This window comes from Ipomoea triloba, chromosome 12, assembly GCF_003576645.1.
Source record: "Ipomoea triloba cultivar NCNSP0323 chromosome 12, ASM357664v1".
Lineage (NCBI taxonomy): Eukaryota > Viridiplantae > Streptophyta > Magnoliopsida > Solanales > Convolvulaceae > Ipomoea > Ipomoea triloba.
In genome coordinates this window covers 21824399-21842665 of record NC_044927.1, presented here as the reverse complement: position 1 = coordinate 21842665, position 18267 = coordinate 21824399, and the positions used below count along the sequence as shown (strand labels likewise).

Below are 18267 nucleotides of genomic sequence, written 5' to 3'. Positions count from 1 at the left end.
ATGCCAACAAGATTAACTACCCGAACCTAAAGCCTGCAATTGCCCCCAAAGCACTAACTCACCATTAATTTTCTAGTTTTATTTCTTACAAAATCCTCTAAAACTAATCAAGAACTTAATTCTTCTAAAATAACGAATTGAATTTTAAGTATGTAAGTGTTAATTACGAAGTGAATTCAGAAAATTATATTTAATTGGGGAAGTATAAATAAAATAACTTGTGTTATATTAGATGACAATTCTAACTTTGCCAATTAATTTTAGGGTGTGTATGTAAACCCGAAAAATGATCAGTATTTAGATGTGTCTGGAAAATTAAGTCAACGGAAATCATTTTTCGTTGACTTCGAAAAAGCTTTTTTTTTTGGAGGAAAATGACTTCCACCAAAATTTGGGAAAAGTCATTTTCCAAAATCCTTCCAACAATGATAACGTTGGTTTGCGGTGAAAACTAGAGGTTTTTTTTTTTAATAAATAAAATTATTTTTAATATTATTATAAATAATTTTATATTCTAAATAAAAATAATTAAAATGTTTAATTATACAATTTTATTCATTTTCCAAAAAATGAACCGTACACATTAAGACAGTTTTTCAGAATACAACGAAACACTAAAAATGAAACTATTTTCTAGAAATTGCCTCCACACCCTTATTTCATTTAAAATACAAGAAGGTTGTAAAGTTACTAGAGTAATTGGTTATAGCTCAACTTGCCCATAGTGAGGCAATAGTTGAGTTGCTCAGCCATTTTTTATACACTAGACCTACGATTCAGGCTAGATTTGGTTCTGGTAATTCAAACTGAGCTATGGTCACCTTTACCAATTTGGTTAGTTCTCAAACGTATATCAAAATTCAAAAGTAACATCAAGGTTAGTTCAAATGGTAAGGTGTGTGTAATATAAATTTGAGGTCCTCCAATCAAATTTGATGAATGTGAAATAAATTTGGGACTTCAAGGGTAAACTTTTAATACAGTAACATTTTGCATGAGGCCTACAAAAATTCAATTCCTAAAAATGTTTGAAATGAATAAAATTGGACTGAGAGTTGAAAGGGATGCGGGTAGGAAGTTCACTAAGCTAAGCATCATACAAAAGGAAAATTGAGGACCCACTCAGAAGAAGAAAAGCCAGACAAATGATAGAGAAAAGGATGTGGAGAAGATAGACACATTATCAGCTCTTGAGTAGAGGCTCGAAAGATTCGAAGAAAAGAGGAGCCATTTCAGGGTTAGGAGTCTTGATTGCACACTTGAGACCAGGACTTCCAATGGTGGCTGTGAGCTCAATCAAGAAAGAAACTCCTCGAGGAATCTTCGCTGAAAGATACAACACGTCTTGGTTAGAATTCTTCCGCTTGGCAATGAAAAACATGTTGTATGTGGCTAATCGGTCAAGGGTGGCCTGCGCACTGTTTATGACCACCTCAGGGAAGTCCTTTGATATCTCATTTGAATCAGGCAATGACTTCCATGTCTGCACAATAGACAGCAAAAGATTTATAAGCCTGACTACTTATTACATAAGCCACTTGTAGAGTAACCAATTGTGGCAAAGCAATAAATGAAAAACAGAACAAACAGTACAGAAGTTCAAATGACATTTGAATAATTGTTGAAACCAAATAAATTGAGCATATTTACTAATTATCTAATTAGTATAGAAAATATATTATGCTTCAGAATACAAATTACAGAAATTAGTACACATATAAATAACAGAGTAATAATTTAAAAAATCAAACTTGCTTAAAAACCGAGCTCCAAAAGTTGGAACTTGTTATCAATTATACTATTCATATGCGGCTTTAGAATTCCCTCTTGTAAGAGGAACCAAAGTACAAGGCATAATTATCTTATACCATGAATTCATCATCTTGTCATGTAATGCATACACACAGATTTGACAAACTTTACTTTACCTCAAGAAAAGTGGAACGCTCCATCTTGCCATCCTCGGAATATAATACATGCAACAAGATCTTATCATTGAAGTACCACACTGGCTGTTGATTATTTTTCACAGCAACCTGCAAAAGGGTGCTTGGAGGACCTGGAGAAATGTTTTGGAACAAAACCATGGGCAACAGAGTACTTGCAGATGCCCCTGGTTGCAATTGAGATACCTATCAAAATTAAACTCATCAACATCTCAAAGCACACAGAAGGAAAGGCATCCTATCAAGAATGTTGAAATTTCAATGTTTGAATTGGAAAACAAAGCATTCTATTGAATATCATTTACCTGGAGTGGTCCAGCAGCAGCAAGCCCAAATGTATTCTTATTGAACTGAATCATGAATCCATCTAGTGGAATCTGGGAGTTGTTCTCAAACAACATGCTGTAAAAGATCTGGCCATCTCTACGCGTCAGCTGCGCACTGATTTGTAAACCTTGACCAGTAGATGCTGGTAATACAACAGGCAAAGGGGGTCTGCAATCAAAGTCAGCACTCATGAACATTATCATCTAAATTTGCTATTTTCCGGAAATATAATACTCCTGAAATGTAAAAGACTTCTGAATTCATTTATTAAAGTGTTTTAAGATGACTAAAAATATCAATATTTTAAGCCTCTCACTGTGCCCAAGTAACCTATCTTACTTAGTTCATGACTTCAATCTCTAATTTGATAATACTAAACGTGCATACCCAGTTGGCATTGCAGGCTCATCAACAGACACAATAGCACTGTTGCTACTTTCCAATCCCAAGTCAAGCAAGTCAGGCAAGGCTAATGGAGCTGCAGCTTTGGTAGTCAACTGTCTTGTGGCAGGATGAGGAGCATTACTTGAAGAAGATGCAGATGAAGCACGACTATCAACTGAATGAGCAGACGATTCAGAATACCCTGCTTCAGACCCCTCAGGATACTCATCATCCTCTGCTTTCTGGATGGTCTTCACACGAGTAACAAATACATCTGGAGGCTTATGATAGACAGAAGATAAAGTAGCAATATTCGCAAGAAGGTCATCAAGGAGAGAAGGGTCAAGTTGATTTGAATCATCACTGATCACTGGCTTTTCAGCTAACACAACATCCTTTGCAGCCTGCAAGATATGAAAGAAGCCACCTTTAAGTAGATGTCATATGGGACTAAAGTCCATTCAGATTAATGAATAATGTTACTGTGACTAAAATATTAAACCATAACCACTTGACATGGCCTCATTAGTAAAAATTGAAAATGGAAGTTCCCATTAAAAATCTTCAACAAAAGGTTTAAACATCAGGGATGATGAGAGACGGAATAACCAAAACTTCTAATTTAATAACACAGAAATTTGATAGATATTGCTATTTCTGAAATAGAGGAGGATCTGAGCTCAAAGTTAGCATATAATGTTTCAATAATATAGTACCATAGAAGAGGGGTTTGTAACCTCCTAGACAAATTAAAAACGATAGAATCATCGCTGTAGAAATAGATAGAAAACCATGCATACCTCAGGATCAGTAGAAAGAAGACGCCAATATATGTATGCACGATCTCGCAAATCTGGATTGTCTGTCTCCACAGTGGCATTGTTCAGGACAACCTATAATTGGAATCATATTAAAATACTCAATAAATTTTATTATATTGAAATAGTAATGCATCTTTCTCCCTTACAAAGAAACCAGACTTGCACTTCCAAGTTGGCAATTTATAAACCAAAATGTACATTCTGAAGTTCCATTGGATTACAGGGTAGCAATAAAAGTAAAATAGTGTAAGTGCAAATCTGTCTGTATAATAAACTAAACAATATTAACCATATTTCATGAAACCATAAATAAAACAAAATATTTTAAACTTTGTGACGGAATGAGTGCATTTGCATATGTGCCTGAAACAACAGTAGTTCTTAAATAGTTAAATATCTAATATGCAACATTGCTCACATGACACTTAGGCAAACATGTGCCAACAACAGAGTTAAGACGTGGTTACTTTCTATAGCTGTCCTGTGCTTTCCAGAAACAAACCAAAGCCAAATTCAGTAGAAAGTAAGATACACAGTGGTCCAAAAACGGTTAATAACTGATAGTGATGCTCAAGGAAGGTAGTCCAAAGGTAGAATTTTAAAACACTAAACAATGCCAGTGGTAAGGCCAAAGTCAAAATCAGTAAAACCATAATTCAAAAGACCATGTAAAGGCCCCTTACCATACAGCACAAGGCAATAAGAAATACCTGAATCATCTGTTGCGGGCCTTCAGTTGGCTTCTTAAGGAATAGTTTGACTGTTGCTGTCAATAACTGCAACTGGACTTGTGGAGGTTCCTCAGGGAAACTCTCTAAAAAGTTCTCAAGGAGTTCATCTGCATTGTCAATTCTCTCAGCATATTCACCAATAATCCAGATCATTGATGCCTGTCACTAATACAGAAGTTAGAAAGCTGAAAAAGTACATAGTTTTTGAAGTATAATAAAGTTAGAAAGCTGAAAAAGTACATAGTTTTTGAAGTAAAAATTCAATCTTAAAAGAAGAGCCAAACAGTACCTTTGCCTCTGGCTCATCCAAAGTGTCCAAACTCTCACAAAGTGTGGCAATGATGGACTCATATCTGAAGGAAAAAGGAAAGAGATAGCATTAATAATTACTCAATGGTATATAATCTAGAAAACATGATTTAGAAACATACGTATTAGGATATCTTCTGAAGATGTCTTTGATTACTATAATAGCTTCCTGAACAACATAGTTAACTTTAATTTTAATCAACTCAAGTAAGACACTAATACAACGCTCAGCAGCTCTCTCTAATTTGATGGCACAGCGTCCAATAGCACGGACAGCTTTCCTGACAAACTCAACATCTACTTCAGTAGCATATTCCTTGAACTCCAAGAGAACCTGTAAAGGAGCATTTCTTGAGAAAAAACACAACAAAAACAAAACTCTCAGAAGAAAGCAGACTAATTTTAAAGGAAGTATCTTGACCTGGTCTATATTTCGGTCTGATGCAAGCTTTATCATGATTTCTAACTTTTCCATCTTCACATAAATAGGATCATTGTACTTGCAAAAGAACACCTACAGGAAAAGTAGAAATGATGTTGCAAGAACACCTTTACTCCAGTGACTATTACAGAAAGCACTATGTGTTTATGCTAAGTAGTGAGATACAGCTATGCTAATAATAAACCGCATAACCTTAATTTCATGGGCAAGAATTGTAGGCCGCTTTTGTACTATGAGGTTTATATTTCTTAATGCAACATACTGAATCTCAGGTTCTGCAGAAAGCAATGTCACAAGAGGAGGAGCCATTTTTTTACAAAGATTTCGAACAACATCAGCGCTGGTGATGAGTTCCATCTGTTGAAGAATCATCTGCCTTGCCATAAAAAGATGAAGTGAACAAGATATCCTTTACAAAAAGGGAGAAAAAGTCAAAAGACAGACACAATTTATTTCATAAGCAGGGAAATCTAGGCTTTCTATTTTCATTCATACTGTACAAACAATATACACAAAAGGGCAGAACTAAGACACCAACAATAATAAGAAAAACAATAGTAAATTAATCAAGCAAATACTAAAGAATATCACCTTAACGGCTGAAAGCACAACTGCACAATTTGCATGCTGTAGTCGTGGAGTGACTCTTTCCACTATGTTTTCAGCTTCACGGGCATCAGCTGCTTTGTACTTGGAAAGTGCATCCAATATAAACACTTGACCCCACCTACATGCGTGATCCTTATTTCTCAGTAATAGAGAGAGAAAACAAGTACTAGACTTCATATCTTCTTTTTGTTTTTGTTTTTCGTTTTTTTTCTTTTTTTGGTTTCTTTTTTATAAGTTGCTTGTTGTATCTAGTTAAATTGCTAAAAGATCTATGTCAAATAACTAGTAGTCGAACAAGCTCAGTAGCCAAAATCATTAGTTGTGAACCGATAACACAGTCCTTTTTCAGCTGTAAAAATACCACCACATTTGTAAAAACTTACTCAGTGCATTCATTTAGAGCAGTCAGAAGCTTTGATAGTGTGTGGCTGGTGATCTCAAAGATGGGTTTGCTACTGCTCTCTTGAATTTCTGCAAGCGCTGCAACAGCATTTGCAACAACCATAGGATTGTTGTCAGATATGAGGTCCTTGAGAGCTTCCAGAAAGCCTCTATCCTCAACAAGCTCAGCATTTATGTCATAAAGTTTAGCAACACATATAGCTGCTGTCTTTCGAACATAAGGGTCATCATCCTGACGAAAAGAAAATGAAAGAAAATGGCATTATTTAGCTAAACCTCAATCCATTTAAGTAGTCATTTTCCTAGAGCCAATAATATGCAAAAAATTATCAAACATGGAAGGTTTAACTTCTAAACTAGAAATAAAAACTAAAAAGGACCTTGAGACACCGCTGAAGGGGATCACATAAATATTCAGTGATTTTGTCAACACGAATGCATCCCATTGTCCGTACAGCCAAAGCACGAATGAGAGGATTTGGGTCCTGAGAATCCTGCAAAAATGCTCACGATATGGTAACTCCTTGCTATGCCATTAAACAAACTGTGTGGCAACACTAAGGTCATTTTGAAAACGTTACTTAAAAAATAGCGAATAGCAAGTCTACATCTGCTACAATTAGCAGAATGGAGAGTATGCAGATTGATCCAATACTCATAAACCAATGGAAAAAACATTGTGTATTTAAAAATAAAAGAGAGTTTAATGGAAGATTAAAATTAATATTCTGTGCTGAATAGATTTATGAGTAAGGATTGATATGCCATTAAACAAGCTGTGTAACAACTAACAACACACTATGGTGATTTTAAAAGCATTACTTGAAAAACAACCAATAATAAGTCTGCATCCGCATCAATTATCAGAGTGGAGAGTATCCAGATTGATCCAATACTCATAAATCTATGGCAAAACAGTGTATTTAGAAATAAAAGATAGCTCAATGGAAGATAAAAGTTAATATTCATTGTTGAATTTGATAATGCTGAGCTGTGAGATTGTGAGAATGTTCGAAGAATACTGATGCAATCAAACCTATAACCCGTGTCCATAAAGATCTAAGTAGAAGCTGTTTCTCTTCATCTTTCTTGCTTTAATAAATTATAGCCCATATATTACATTTTTATCAATAAACAATGATCTGCAAATGTCTAATATGATAGTGTGCTCTCACATTTAATAATAAACCTGAAAAAATAATTCACTGTCTTCTCTCGTATAGCTACTGGAACCAATTAAACATAGCTATCACATCCCATTCTTCACATCCTTAATCCTTGCAACTCATACCTTGTGCACTACCACTTAATTCCCTCTCCTCCCCCCTTCCAAATATATTACACACACACAAGGCATAAATTTCCAGTGAAAGCTTAGATTTTAGTTTTCACTCCTTAACCCTCTTCCTTTCCCTTTCAAAAAATAGAATAAAATATCCTGAATATGTTAACGCCTAAATTTCCCATGAATGTTTATACTTCCACTTCTTTTCAATTTTCACTAGTACTTTTCATTTGTAATATCATCATAATAGTACATTTTTCCCATTGTTGAATATTCCAATGGAAGTTATAGCATTGGGTGGACTGAGAATCAAGGTTTCCTACCTTCACGAATGTATTTACAGCAAGTATTGCAAGGTCAGGCTGGCTTTTAGCATAATTGATAAGATATAAGTAAACTAGCTTCTTGAGCTCCAAATTTTCTGTTTGCATACAATTCACAACATCTGTGAATAGAGATGAAACATCCTTGCCAACGGTCATAGCAGCAATCACCTTTTTGACAGCATCTTTTCTTTTATCCTGAAACCCATTAAAAATGTAAGGAAAAAGCACTTGATTATCCTGAACTGGTTTCACATTAGCAGATTGATTGCCATGACATCTAATGCAATTTGGATTTGTCCAACCTCTTACGGTGTGGAATAAATGACAACCAGTAAGGTCATGAAAGATGAAATGAATTTGAGTATTAGGCTACTAGCTTATCTCTAATAAGTTGAATTTCAGAAACCAAATTTGAAATGGAGGACCTTTTCAATTTGCTGATTTGTTCCTTAGTTAAATTTTCATCAAATTCACATCACTATAAACCCAACTATATATAAAACTAAGTATGCAAATTAAAAAGGAGTAGACAAATGCAATACATTTCCAATTTTTCCATAATTTCCTCAATTCCTATGCCACTAAATTTAGACGTCCTCACAGAATACAACAGTAATCTGAAAAAACAATTAAATAGAAGGGAGCCACTTCAATTATTCAGATCGATATTAATCCAAATCCTCGAACTATGCATTTGACCGATTCAATTTAAAGCACCGCTAGATCTGGCCGCAGCTAATCTAAATCAGCACGGAAAATATCAAAAAAGCATCCAATTCAACATCGCAGGTCATGGAGATCAAACGCACAGCTAAATCACGTCAGAAATTCAAGTTCACTCATGCGCAATATACGTGTCCGCATATGTATTGTGGATGAATGAATGTTAGAGAGCAGTGAGAGAGGTGACCTTGTACTGAGAATTGAGTTCTTCCTTGAGCTCGGGGATCTCACCCTTCTTCGTGGTAGAGAAGTATTTCGAATCGTGGCCGCTCATCTCTCCAATCACTCCACTCGAGCTTCCCGGCGGGGGAGAAAGGGGAAGCAATAAGCTGATGCAAGAGCGTATCCGGTGAAATGGAAATCTGCGATTGTTTTCGACTTTTCGTCAAAAGTTTATAGCAACTTGGCGGGGCGGGCGGACCGCAGACTAAAACCTCCAGCCTTTAATAAAAACTGCAATGCGCTAGAGTACACAGGCCAGATTGGACCAGTGGTAACGTTTTAAAATAAATTGCTCCGTATTATTTTAATCTCTTCATATATTGTACTCCTTATGTCTTATTTTATCTGTCTTAGTTACTATTTATGGGTCAAATCAACCATTTCTTCTTTGTTTATTTTTTTAACATTTTTTTACTTATTTTTAAATTTTATTTTTTTGTGTTTAATAGTACTTTTAGTGTACTTTCTAAATATATAAATTTTGAATATTAATACTAAACTAATATTATGAAAAATTGGATTAAAAATAACTTCAGTCAAGCCTCGTTAACCGAACTAGACACATAAAATGGGACGGAGGGGATACTAATTAAACAAAGCTTATTTGTAATTTAAAATAAACTATAAATTTTATCAAATATAGCTTTAATTTATGAATATTAAAGAAAAGATTTCATAATAATAAATAATTATATAATTATAATTTACAAGTCAAAAATTGGTATCGTTCGCGGTTAACAAAGTATAAACAATAAAGTAAAAATCAAAATAAATAATGGTGAATTTACTCGTTGAATTTAAGTCTTTTTTTTTTTTTGAGAATAAAAGTTTAATTCATTAAATCATCAGATAGGCAATCAACAAGGAAAGGGGGTGGGCTATCAAACCATTCCCCGCAACCTGACTTAGAAACGGCCTCCCTAGCAATAGTGTGGGCGACACGATTCGCAGATCGCTTAGCAAAGTAGAAGTCTACACCATTAATCATGGATGCAACTTCTTTTACATCGTCAATAATATAACCAAAACCTGAAACAAAAGAATCCGAACGTAATGCGAAATAAACTAACTGAGAATCTGTCTCGACATCAACATCACCCATTCCTGTACCCTTCAACCAACTTAGTGCTTCACGGATGCAAAGAGCCTCAGCCACCTTAACCTCAAAACATCCCATGACACGCATGCCTTTACATGCAAGGAATTGGCCGTCGTCATCGCGTAGAACCCAGCCGAGTCCCATGACATTCGATCCATTATCAATTGCAATGTCACTGTTCAGCTTTAATCTTCCCACATTCGGCTTTCTCCACCGTTCCGCAGCCTCATTAGAGTTCAACGTTGATGGCCCCAACTCATTCGCCGCCCTCCAGTTGTCCAAGAAAGACAATGCAGAGCTGGTGACAGCAGTTCGAACAAAAGGGTGGCCACTCCACATGTTGCTATTCCTACTCGTCCAAATACCCCACAACACCATTACTACTTGGCACAATAAATCAACATGTAATTTCTCAAGCAAGGCAAAGAACCAGTCCACACAATTACCTTCAGCAATTTGCATGGTTGGCAATCCCAAACCAGCCCACATGGTAACCACCTCTGGACAGTCTACAAACAGATGGTATGCAGTTTCATCCGCACTTCTACACATATGGCAGACCTGAGAGCATGGGACATTTTTCATAAGCAATGCATCACGAGTAGGGAGAAACGATGAAGCCAGTTGCCAGCAAAATACCTTAACTTTAGGAGGGATATGAAGTTTCCAAATCCTTTGCCATTTACGCGAATCAGTAACCTCCCCGGTCAACATACGATAGCAGGATTTAACAGTATAGTTTCCCTTTGACTCCCAAAACCAAACCCATGCATCCGGTGGTTTTCGTAAACTTACCGGAATATTTAATATAATATCGGAGTCACCAGCATTAAAAACCTCCCTCACATATTCCACATTCCAACCCGTTCCCTGACTGTTAAATAAAGATGAAACAGGAGCTTCACTAATTGGCATTTGCAGGTCTGTACTCACATGTGGCTCAGTCGCCGTAGGCAACCACGGATCACGCCCCACAACAGTACTATTGCCGTCTCCAATACACCTTCTGCTACCCAACTTGACAACATTCTGGGCTTCAATGATACTTCGCCTTATAAACGACGGATTGCTTCCCACTGTAGCTTCAAGAAAAGAGCATTTTGGATAATATCTACTCTTATAAACACGTGCCACTAGAGAGTTTGGCCTAGTAATCAGACGCCATGCCTGCTTCCCCAGGAGTGCAAGATTCATCTCCCGAAGTCGTCGAAACCCCATTCCGCCTTTGGCTTTGGGCAAGCTCATACCAGCCCACGATTTCCACCTCATTCCTTTACCATCTCCTACGGACCCTGTCCACCAGTACTGATTCAATAATATTTCAATCTCCTTGCATAACCCGACTGGCAACAGAAAGACCATCATAGCATAACAAGGCATTGCCTGTAGGACAGTTTTTAGGAGAACTTCGCGTCCCGCACGGGAAAGAAATCTTGAATTCCAACTTCGCACCCTATTTAGAATTTTGTCTTTAAGGAATCCCAAAATTGCTTTCTTATTCCGGCCAACCAAGGATGGTAACCCCAAATACTTTCCAGATGTATCTCCCTGACTAACTCCAAGGATATGAACCACTTCAGACCGTTTCTGCTGCTGAACATTGTTGGTAAAACAAACCAAAGACTTATCAAAATTGATTCTTTGGCCCGAGGCAACTGAGTAGCTATCAAGCACCTGCTTCATCTGTTCACTTTCGACACTGTTTGCACAGAAAAATAAGAAGCAATCATCCGCAAACAAGAGATGTGAAATGGGCGGAGCGCCTCTCGCAACACTCAAACCATGTAGTTGGCCACGTCTCATCCTATCACCGATCAGGACACTCAAGCCTTCCGCGACTAATAAGAATAAATACGGAGAGAGTGGGTCGCCTTGCCGCAAACCCCTCCCAGGTATAATAGGGCCCAACTGACACTGCTCATGGAAGATATGATATTTAACACTGCTCACCGATTCATAAATAATGTCAATCCATCGTTGCACAAACCCCATTTAAGTCTTTTAAAAAATACATTTGTAATAAGGAACTAGGGAAATCCGTATTAGACAATTTAATATAATGATTTAATTCAAAAACAAATTATTTAAGACAAAAATTGTTTATGCAGGGTAAATTCCATTATTGTCTATGCAGGGTAAAGTTATTCCATGAATGTTTTTTTTTTAATTGTTCATTGTTTTTTTTTAATAATGATGATAATCCGCAACCACTATTTTAAGATATACAAAGAATAAATTTTATTTTTGTGTAATACTTCGTAACTCACAGCATACTCTCTTATATAATACGGAGTAGCTTATAAACATCAATAACTTGACTGAAATGGTGTTGACAATAATATTTAAACTTGCAACTTTCGATACAATTAAAGAACATGTGATACCTTAGAAGTGTTTGGTAAATAGCAGTTAGCTGATAGTTGTTGGCTGATTTGAATTAGTGACTTTGACAAGTTGATAACATTAGCTGCTTGTAGAAAGATGTTTGGTAAATAAGATGTTAACTGATAATTGATTACATGCAAAATGACTTTCTCAAAAAGCTTATCGAAAAAGTTATTTTGAACATCTTTTTGAATTTTAATGTTTTAGAGCAATAAGTTGTTACAAAAAACTAATTAATCAAAGACTCATATTGACTATTTAATTAAGTCAAACAGTTAATAGTGGTTAACTAAATCAAAATTGAGCTAAATATGACCGCTAATTTTTATATAAATTACTAATTTTTTCACGCGCATTGCGCGAATAGGATAATGCCCAATATTTATTTTTAAATAAATAGAATTAATATCATTTTTGGTTTCACGACTTTTGAGTTTTATCAATTTTGGTGCACAACTTTAAATTTTTTCAGTTTTGGTGCCTAACTTTGTTATTTTTATTATTATTATTAGCCAAAAGGACCAAAACTGATAAAATAAAAAAGTTAGGCACCAAAATTGAAAATTTTTAAAGTTGTGCACCAAAAGTGATAAGACCTCAAAAGTCGTGGGACCAAAAGTGATATTAATTCAAATAAATACCTCAAAGTATATCAATACAACATTATATAAGAGATGTTCATGCATATGTATTTTATTTTTTTTTGCGTAGATACTAATTTATTTAATTTAATAAAAGTAATAGAGTGTGGTACTTACTTTTCAATAATATACTCTAACATATTCGTAGTATATGTTTAACAATTATGTCAATTCTTATTGGGATATGGTTCGAACCTAAGACATTTCTTGTAATAATTAATAGGTAAGTTAAAAGTTAACGAAATATTCTGTTACTAAAGTTTATACTAACGGAATGTGGGGTTATTTAAGTAAGAAAATAATATAATAGAGGGTAAAGAAAAAAATTATAAAAAATTATTAAAATCAAAATAATATAAATCATTCATTTAAGTAAACAATAATAATAATATAAACCACTCGTTTAAGTTTTCAAAAAAAAAAACATATTGCACGAGGTTCCAAACATTGCAGTTACGTGTTGAAAAGAAGCCATCAACTAAAGAACATGTATCTAGTAGTGCATTTGCATCTTGTCTGAAAGTTTGTGAAAAACTTATTATCGAAAAGAAAACAAACCATACCTTTCTCATGGTTGTAATTGGTGATCCAAAGATAAATCTCTGGGACATTGGTATTCAGCGCTATGTTGTTGAGAGCCTCCAAATAGGCGAACAGTTGAATTGTTAGAATTCAGATGCTTCACTTGCGCCGGAGGCCTTGGTTTGATGAGTTTTGGCATTGGTTTAATTTGTTTTATCTAATTTTCGGTTATGTTTGTATTGTTGGAATGATATGGGCTTTAGATTGTAATTGGTAGGGTATTAATAACTTTGAAAGCCCAATTTCTGTTTGTAATATTGCGAATGATTATGTAGTTTTGAAAATTATCTAGGAGCATGAGCTAATCACATTTTAAGCTATTATATGTTGTGTGATTTGATATTTGATATGTTGTGGAATTGAATGAAGTGTATGTGTTGCACTAGTAAATAAATATATACCTTATATTTTTATGAAGAAAAAAAAACTCGGTATATTGTATTAGTGTGAGATTTGTATGTACTTTAATTTGAATTTGAGTTCAATAATACTTTAATAATTTTATTTGTGTTTTTAAACCATTACATCACATCATTATATTAATCAAATTAAAATTCATTAATAATTACTCCGAGCGGACCGACCTGCATGCCTGCCAAATTCATTGATAGAGAAAATTACACTTTTGGTCTTATGATTATATATGTCTTGTTAATTTCAGTACTTGACTTTAAAAATTAAGAATTTAGTCCCATAACTATGCAAATTTTAACACATTTGGTTATCCTGGCCAAATCACGGGCCAAATGTCTTATAATTCATTTTAATTTGTTTAGTAAGGGGGCATTTTGGTCTTTTCACACACCTATGTTCTTCTTCCCCATTCCGTCGCCGAAAATGTCGCGGCATCTTCTTCCAAGTTTATAGTGTAAATAGTGGGGAAAGAGCTAACAAAGCTTGCGTATTGTGAATGATTTGAATTTAATAACAAGAGATGGGTGCTTCATTTTCAGCCTTCCGCCATTTCCTCTTGGACTTGTACCACTCTGTTTTTCATTATAAAATAAGAAATACAGAAAAAAAAAATAGAAGAAGCAGTCAATAACCCTTCACTGTTTCACCACCCACCCCCATAACTTTCCTCTTCCCCCTCCACTGGAAATCTATAAAAATTAAAAAGTCAAAAAAGCTTCTTTTTTCCCCTTCATAAATCGGAGCTTGAGCTTTCACCCACCTTCTACTTCCGTTGAAGATAAGTTCAGATCTGCTCTAGAACCATTTTGGTGCTCTTATATTCATCTTATTTGGTTATCTTCTTGAAAGTGTTGGCTATTTACCGTCGGCGTTGCAATTAGGTGGTTGTTGGTGATCAGAAGAGATAGTTTTTTATCGAGATTTGAAATGGGTAAAGTTGTGGGGCTTTTACCGGTGACGAGATGATCATTTTCGCCACTCACGCGCTTTTCTCCGGAAGCACTAGCTTCAACCAGGCTTAGCAAGACGACCTCCTCTCTGACACCACCCCTCGTACTAGCAAGACAGGGCGGCGACATTTCTGACGACGGAATGGAGAAAAAGAAAAAGGCGGGTGAAAATACCAAAATCCCCCTATTACTAAACAACTTAAAATAAATTACAACTTTCCGGTGATATTTGGCCGGTGATTTGACTGGGAGGTCCAAATGTATTAAAAATTGCATAATTACGAGATTAAATTATTAGTTTTTAAAGTCAAGTACAGAAATTAACAAGACCTATATAGTCATAAGATCAAAAGTGTAATTTTCTCTTCATTGATATCTTTTTGCAGCGTCTCCTGGCTAATATATAAGGCTAGACTAGACTAGAAATGTTGCACAGTAAAAATATATTGATGGAGCAACAATACTGTTGTTCCTACTTCTTAGCTGTTGAGCGTATATTGGAGTATAAATATAAATGTGCAATCCAATTACCAGCTTAGATTTTTAATTGAGATGAAGCACATGTTTTACTTTGGTATCATAGCAAACCTCATGTCAAAGATCATGGGTTCAAATCTCTGTCCGCACACGTAAAAAATACAAAATTGTAATTACAAGATCATAAATTTGAATCTCAACCTTCTTAGTTTGAACGGGTTAGCATGTTTTTTGTGACCCCAACAACAATAATAATAGTGTATACAAACCGTACAACAAAATGTATAATACGGTAGGCAATATTCGTAGAAAAGAAGACATAAACTAAAGAATCTGTATCTAGTAGTGCATTTGCATCTTGTCTGAATTTGTAAAAAACTTATTATCGGAAAGAAAACAAACCATACCATTCTCATGGTTGTTGTTGGTAATCTTATTATCGGAAAGAAAACAAACCATACCATTCTCATGGTTGTTGTTGGTAATCCGAAGATAAATCTCTGGGACACTAGTATACCGCGCTATGTTGCTGAGAGCCTCAAGATAGGCGAACAGTTGAATTGTTAGAACTCAGATGCTTCACTTGCACCGGAGGCCTTGGTTTGGTGAGTTTTGGCATTTGTTTAATTTTTTTTAATCTAATTTTTGGTTATGTTTGTATTGTTGGAATGATATGGGCTTTAGATCGTAATTGGTAGGGTATTAATAACTTTGAAAGCCCAATTTCAGTTTGTAATATTGCGAATGATTATGTAGTTTTGAAAATTATCTAGGAGTAAGAACTAATCACATTTTAAGCTATTATATCTTGTGTGATTTGATATTTGATATGTTGTGGAGTTGAATGAAGTGTATGTGTTGCAATAGTAAATAAATATATACCCTATATTTTTATGAAAAAACTCGGTATATTGTATAAGTGTGAGATTTGTATGTACTTTAATTTGAACTAGTGCATTTACCCGTGCGATGCACAAACAAAATTATGTTATTAAGAATTTTAAATAAAAACTTTGAAAAATATAAATATTTTAAAATGTACAATATAATAATAGCGTTGGTCCGTGCCATGAAAGGAAAATGAATGATTCATATAAATCACTTAGTGGAAATGTTCCGAAGAAATCCAATGAGATAATACAAAATGTCTCCCAATTCTAGGACATTATTTTTTCGCACAGGTAACGTACACCCGTGCAACATCCGTGTGATACCCGTGTAGTGCCTGTGCAAAGTTGACATAACCACCTCCTAGCTGTTTTTCACCATTTTATTATGATATGATCGATGAACGCGCGCACACACACACAAATATAAAGAATCTGTATCTAGTAGTGCATTTGCATCTTGTCTGAAGTTTGTGAAAAACTTATTATCGGAAAGAAAACAAACCATACCTTTCTCATGGTTCTGGGACATTGGTATTCATCGCTATGCTGTTGAGAGCCTCCAGATTGGCGAACAGTTGAATTGTTAAACTTCATATGCTTCACTTGCGCCGGAGGCCTTGGTTTGATGAGTTTTGGCATTGGTTTAATTTGTTTTATCTAATTTTCGGTTATGTTTGTATTGTTGGAATGATCTGGGCTTTAGATCGTAATTGGTAGGGTATTAATAACTTTGAAAGCCCAATTTCAGTTTGTAATATTGCGAATGATTATGTAGTTTTGAAAATTATCTAGGAGTAAGAACTAATCACATTTTAAGCTATTATATCTCGTGTGATTTGATATTTGATATGTTATGGAGTTGAATGAAGTGTATGTGTTGCAATAGTAAATAAATATATACTCTATATATTTATGAAAAAAACTCGGTATATTGTATAAGTGTGAGATTTGTATGTACTTTAATTTGAACTAGTGCATTTACCCGTGCGATGCACGAACAAAATTATGTTATTAAGAATTTTAAATAAAAACTTTAAAAAATATAAATATTTTAAAATGTACAATATAATAATAGCGCTGGCCTGTGCAGATAATACAAAATGTCTCCCAATTCTAGGACATTATTTTTTTCGCACAGTCAACGCACACCCGTGAAGCACCCGTGAGATACCCGTGCAGCGCCTGTGCAAAGTTGACATAACCACCTCCTAGCTGTTTTTCACCATTTTATTATAATATGATCGATGAGCGCGCGCGCACACACACAAATATAAAGAATCTGTATTTAGTAGTGCATTTGCATCTTGTCTGAAGTTTGTGAAAAAAACTTATTATCAGAAAGAAAACAAATCATACCTTTCTGTTTATGTACTATAGTTAATTGCTTGCTTTAATTAATTGACGTCCAATGGGACATTATTCCATCCAAAAACACCACAATGCAACTAACGCTCCATAACCACAAGCAATGTTTATGTACTATAATTAATTGCTTGCTTTAATTACCAACTTTAGTACTGTGATATTGTAGTGCTGACGTGGGTACTCATATATAGTTGCATTCCATTCGTAGCTATATCTTCACAATTGTTGAGAGATAAAATGAAAAATAATCTCATAAGACAAATTATCTTTACTATTATATTCTTTTAAAAAACAACAAAATGTCATTTATTACTAAAATTAAAATAGCAAGAAGGGTCTTCAAATGATTAGACTAGGACAAGGCTATAATATAGTGCAGCCCTAGTCTAAGCATAAGCCAAGCTTAGGAATAGCTAATTTCATACTCTGTGTCTTTATTTATTTATTTTTTTGAAATCGAATCAGGATTGGTTCGATTCTAGAATTCACGTGATTACTTTTGGTGTAAGGTGTAATTGAGCACACAATTAATATTATTTTGAAAGATAAGTAAAAAGAAAAATTGAAGTGATAATAGTGAAAGAAAATACAAATGTGTGAATGGGGTGGTCACTGGTGTGTTGCAGTCAGACGAAGTCATGGAGCTACACGTAGTGTGCAAGGGATCGTGACCCCAAACCCAATTTTTTTTAGTGTGTGAATGGGGTGGTCACTGGTCGGTGGTGTGTTGCAATCGGACAGGGACGAAGTCACAGAGCTACATGTAGTGTGTAGGGGACCGTGGCCCCCCAACCCAATTTTTTTTAGTGTGTGAATGGGGTGATCACTGGTTGGTGGTGTGTTGCAGTCGGACAGAGACGGAGTCACGGAGCTACATGTAGTGTGTAAGGCACCGTGGCTCCCCAACCCAAATCCCCCCCCCCCCCCCCCCCCCCCC

General features: G+C 35.2%; 1 protein-coding gene across 1 annotated transcript; it reads right to left on the bottom strand.

Annotated features, from left to right (window-relative positions):
• Window positions 1–902: 902 nt before the first annotated feature.
• On the bottom strand, window positions 903–8749 carry LOC116000269 (beta-adaptin-like protein C). Its single transcript, XM_031240323.1, has 15 exons — window positions 8493–8749; window positions 7580–7777; window positions 6352–6465; window positions 5953–6203; window positions 5552–5687; window positions 5153–5332; window positions 4940–5032; window positions 4641–4852; window positions 4499–4562; window positions 4189–4368; window positions 3458–3550; window positions 2661–3061; window positions 2252–2441; window positions 1929–2132; window positions 903–1483 (listed from the first exon to the last, which is right to left on the bottom strand). The coding sequence occupies exons 1-15, from the start codon at window positions 8577–8579 to the stop codon at window positions 1184–1186; spliced, it is 2703 nt and encodes a 900-aa protein (XP_031096183.1). The 5' UTR covers window positions 8580–8749; the 3' UTR covers window positions 903–1183.
• Window positions 8750–18267: the final 9518 nt, after the last annotated feature.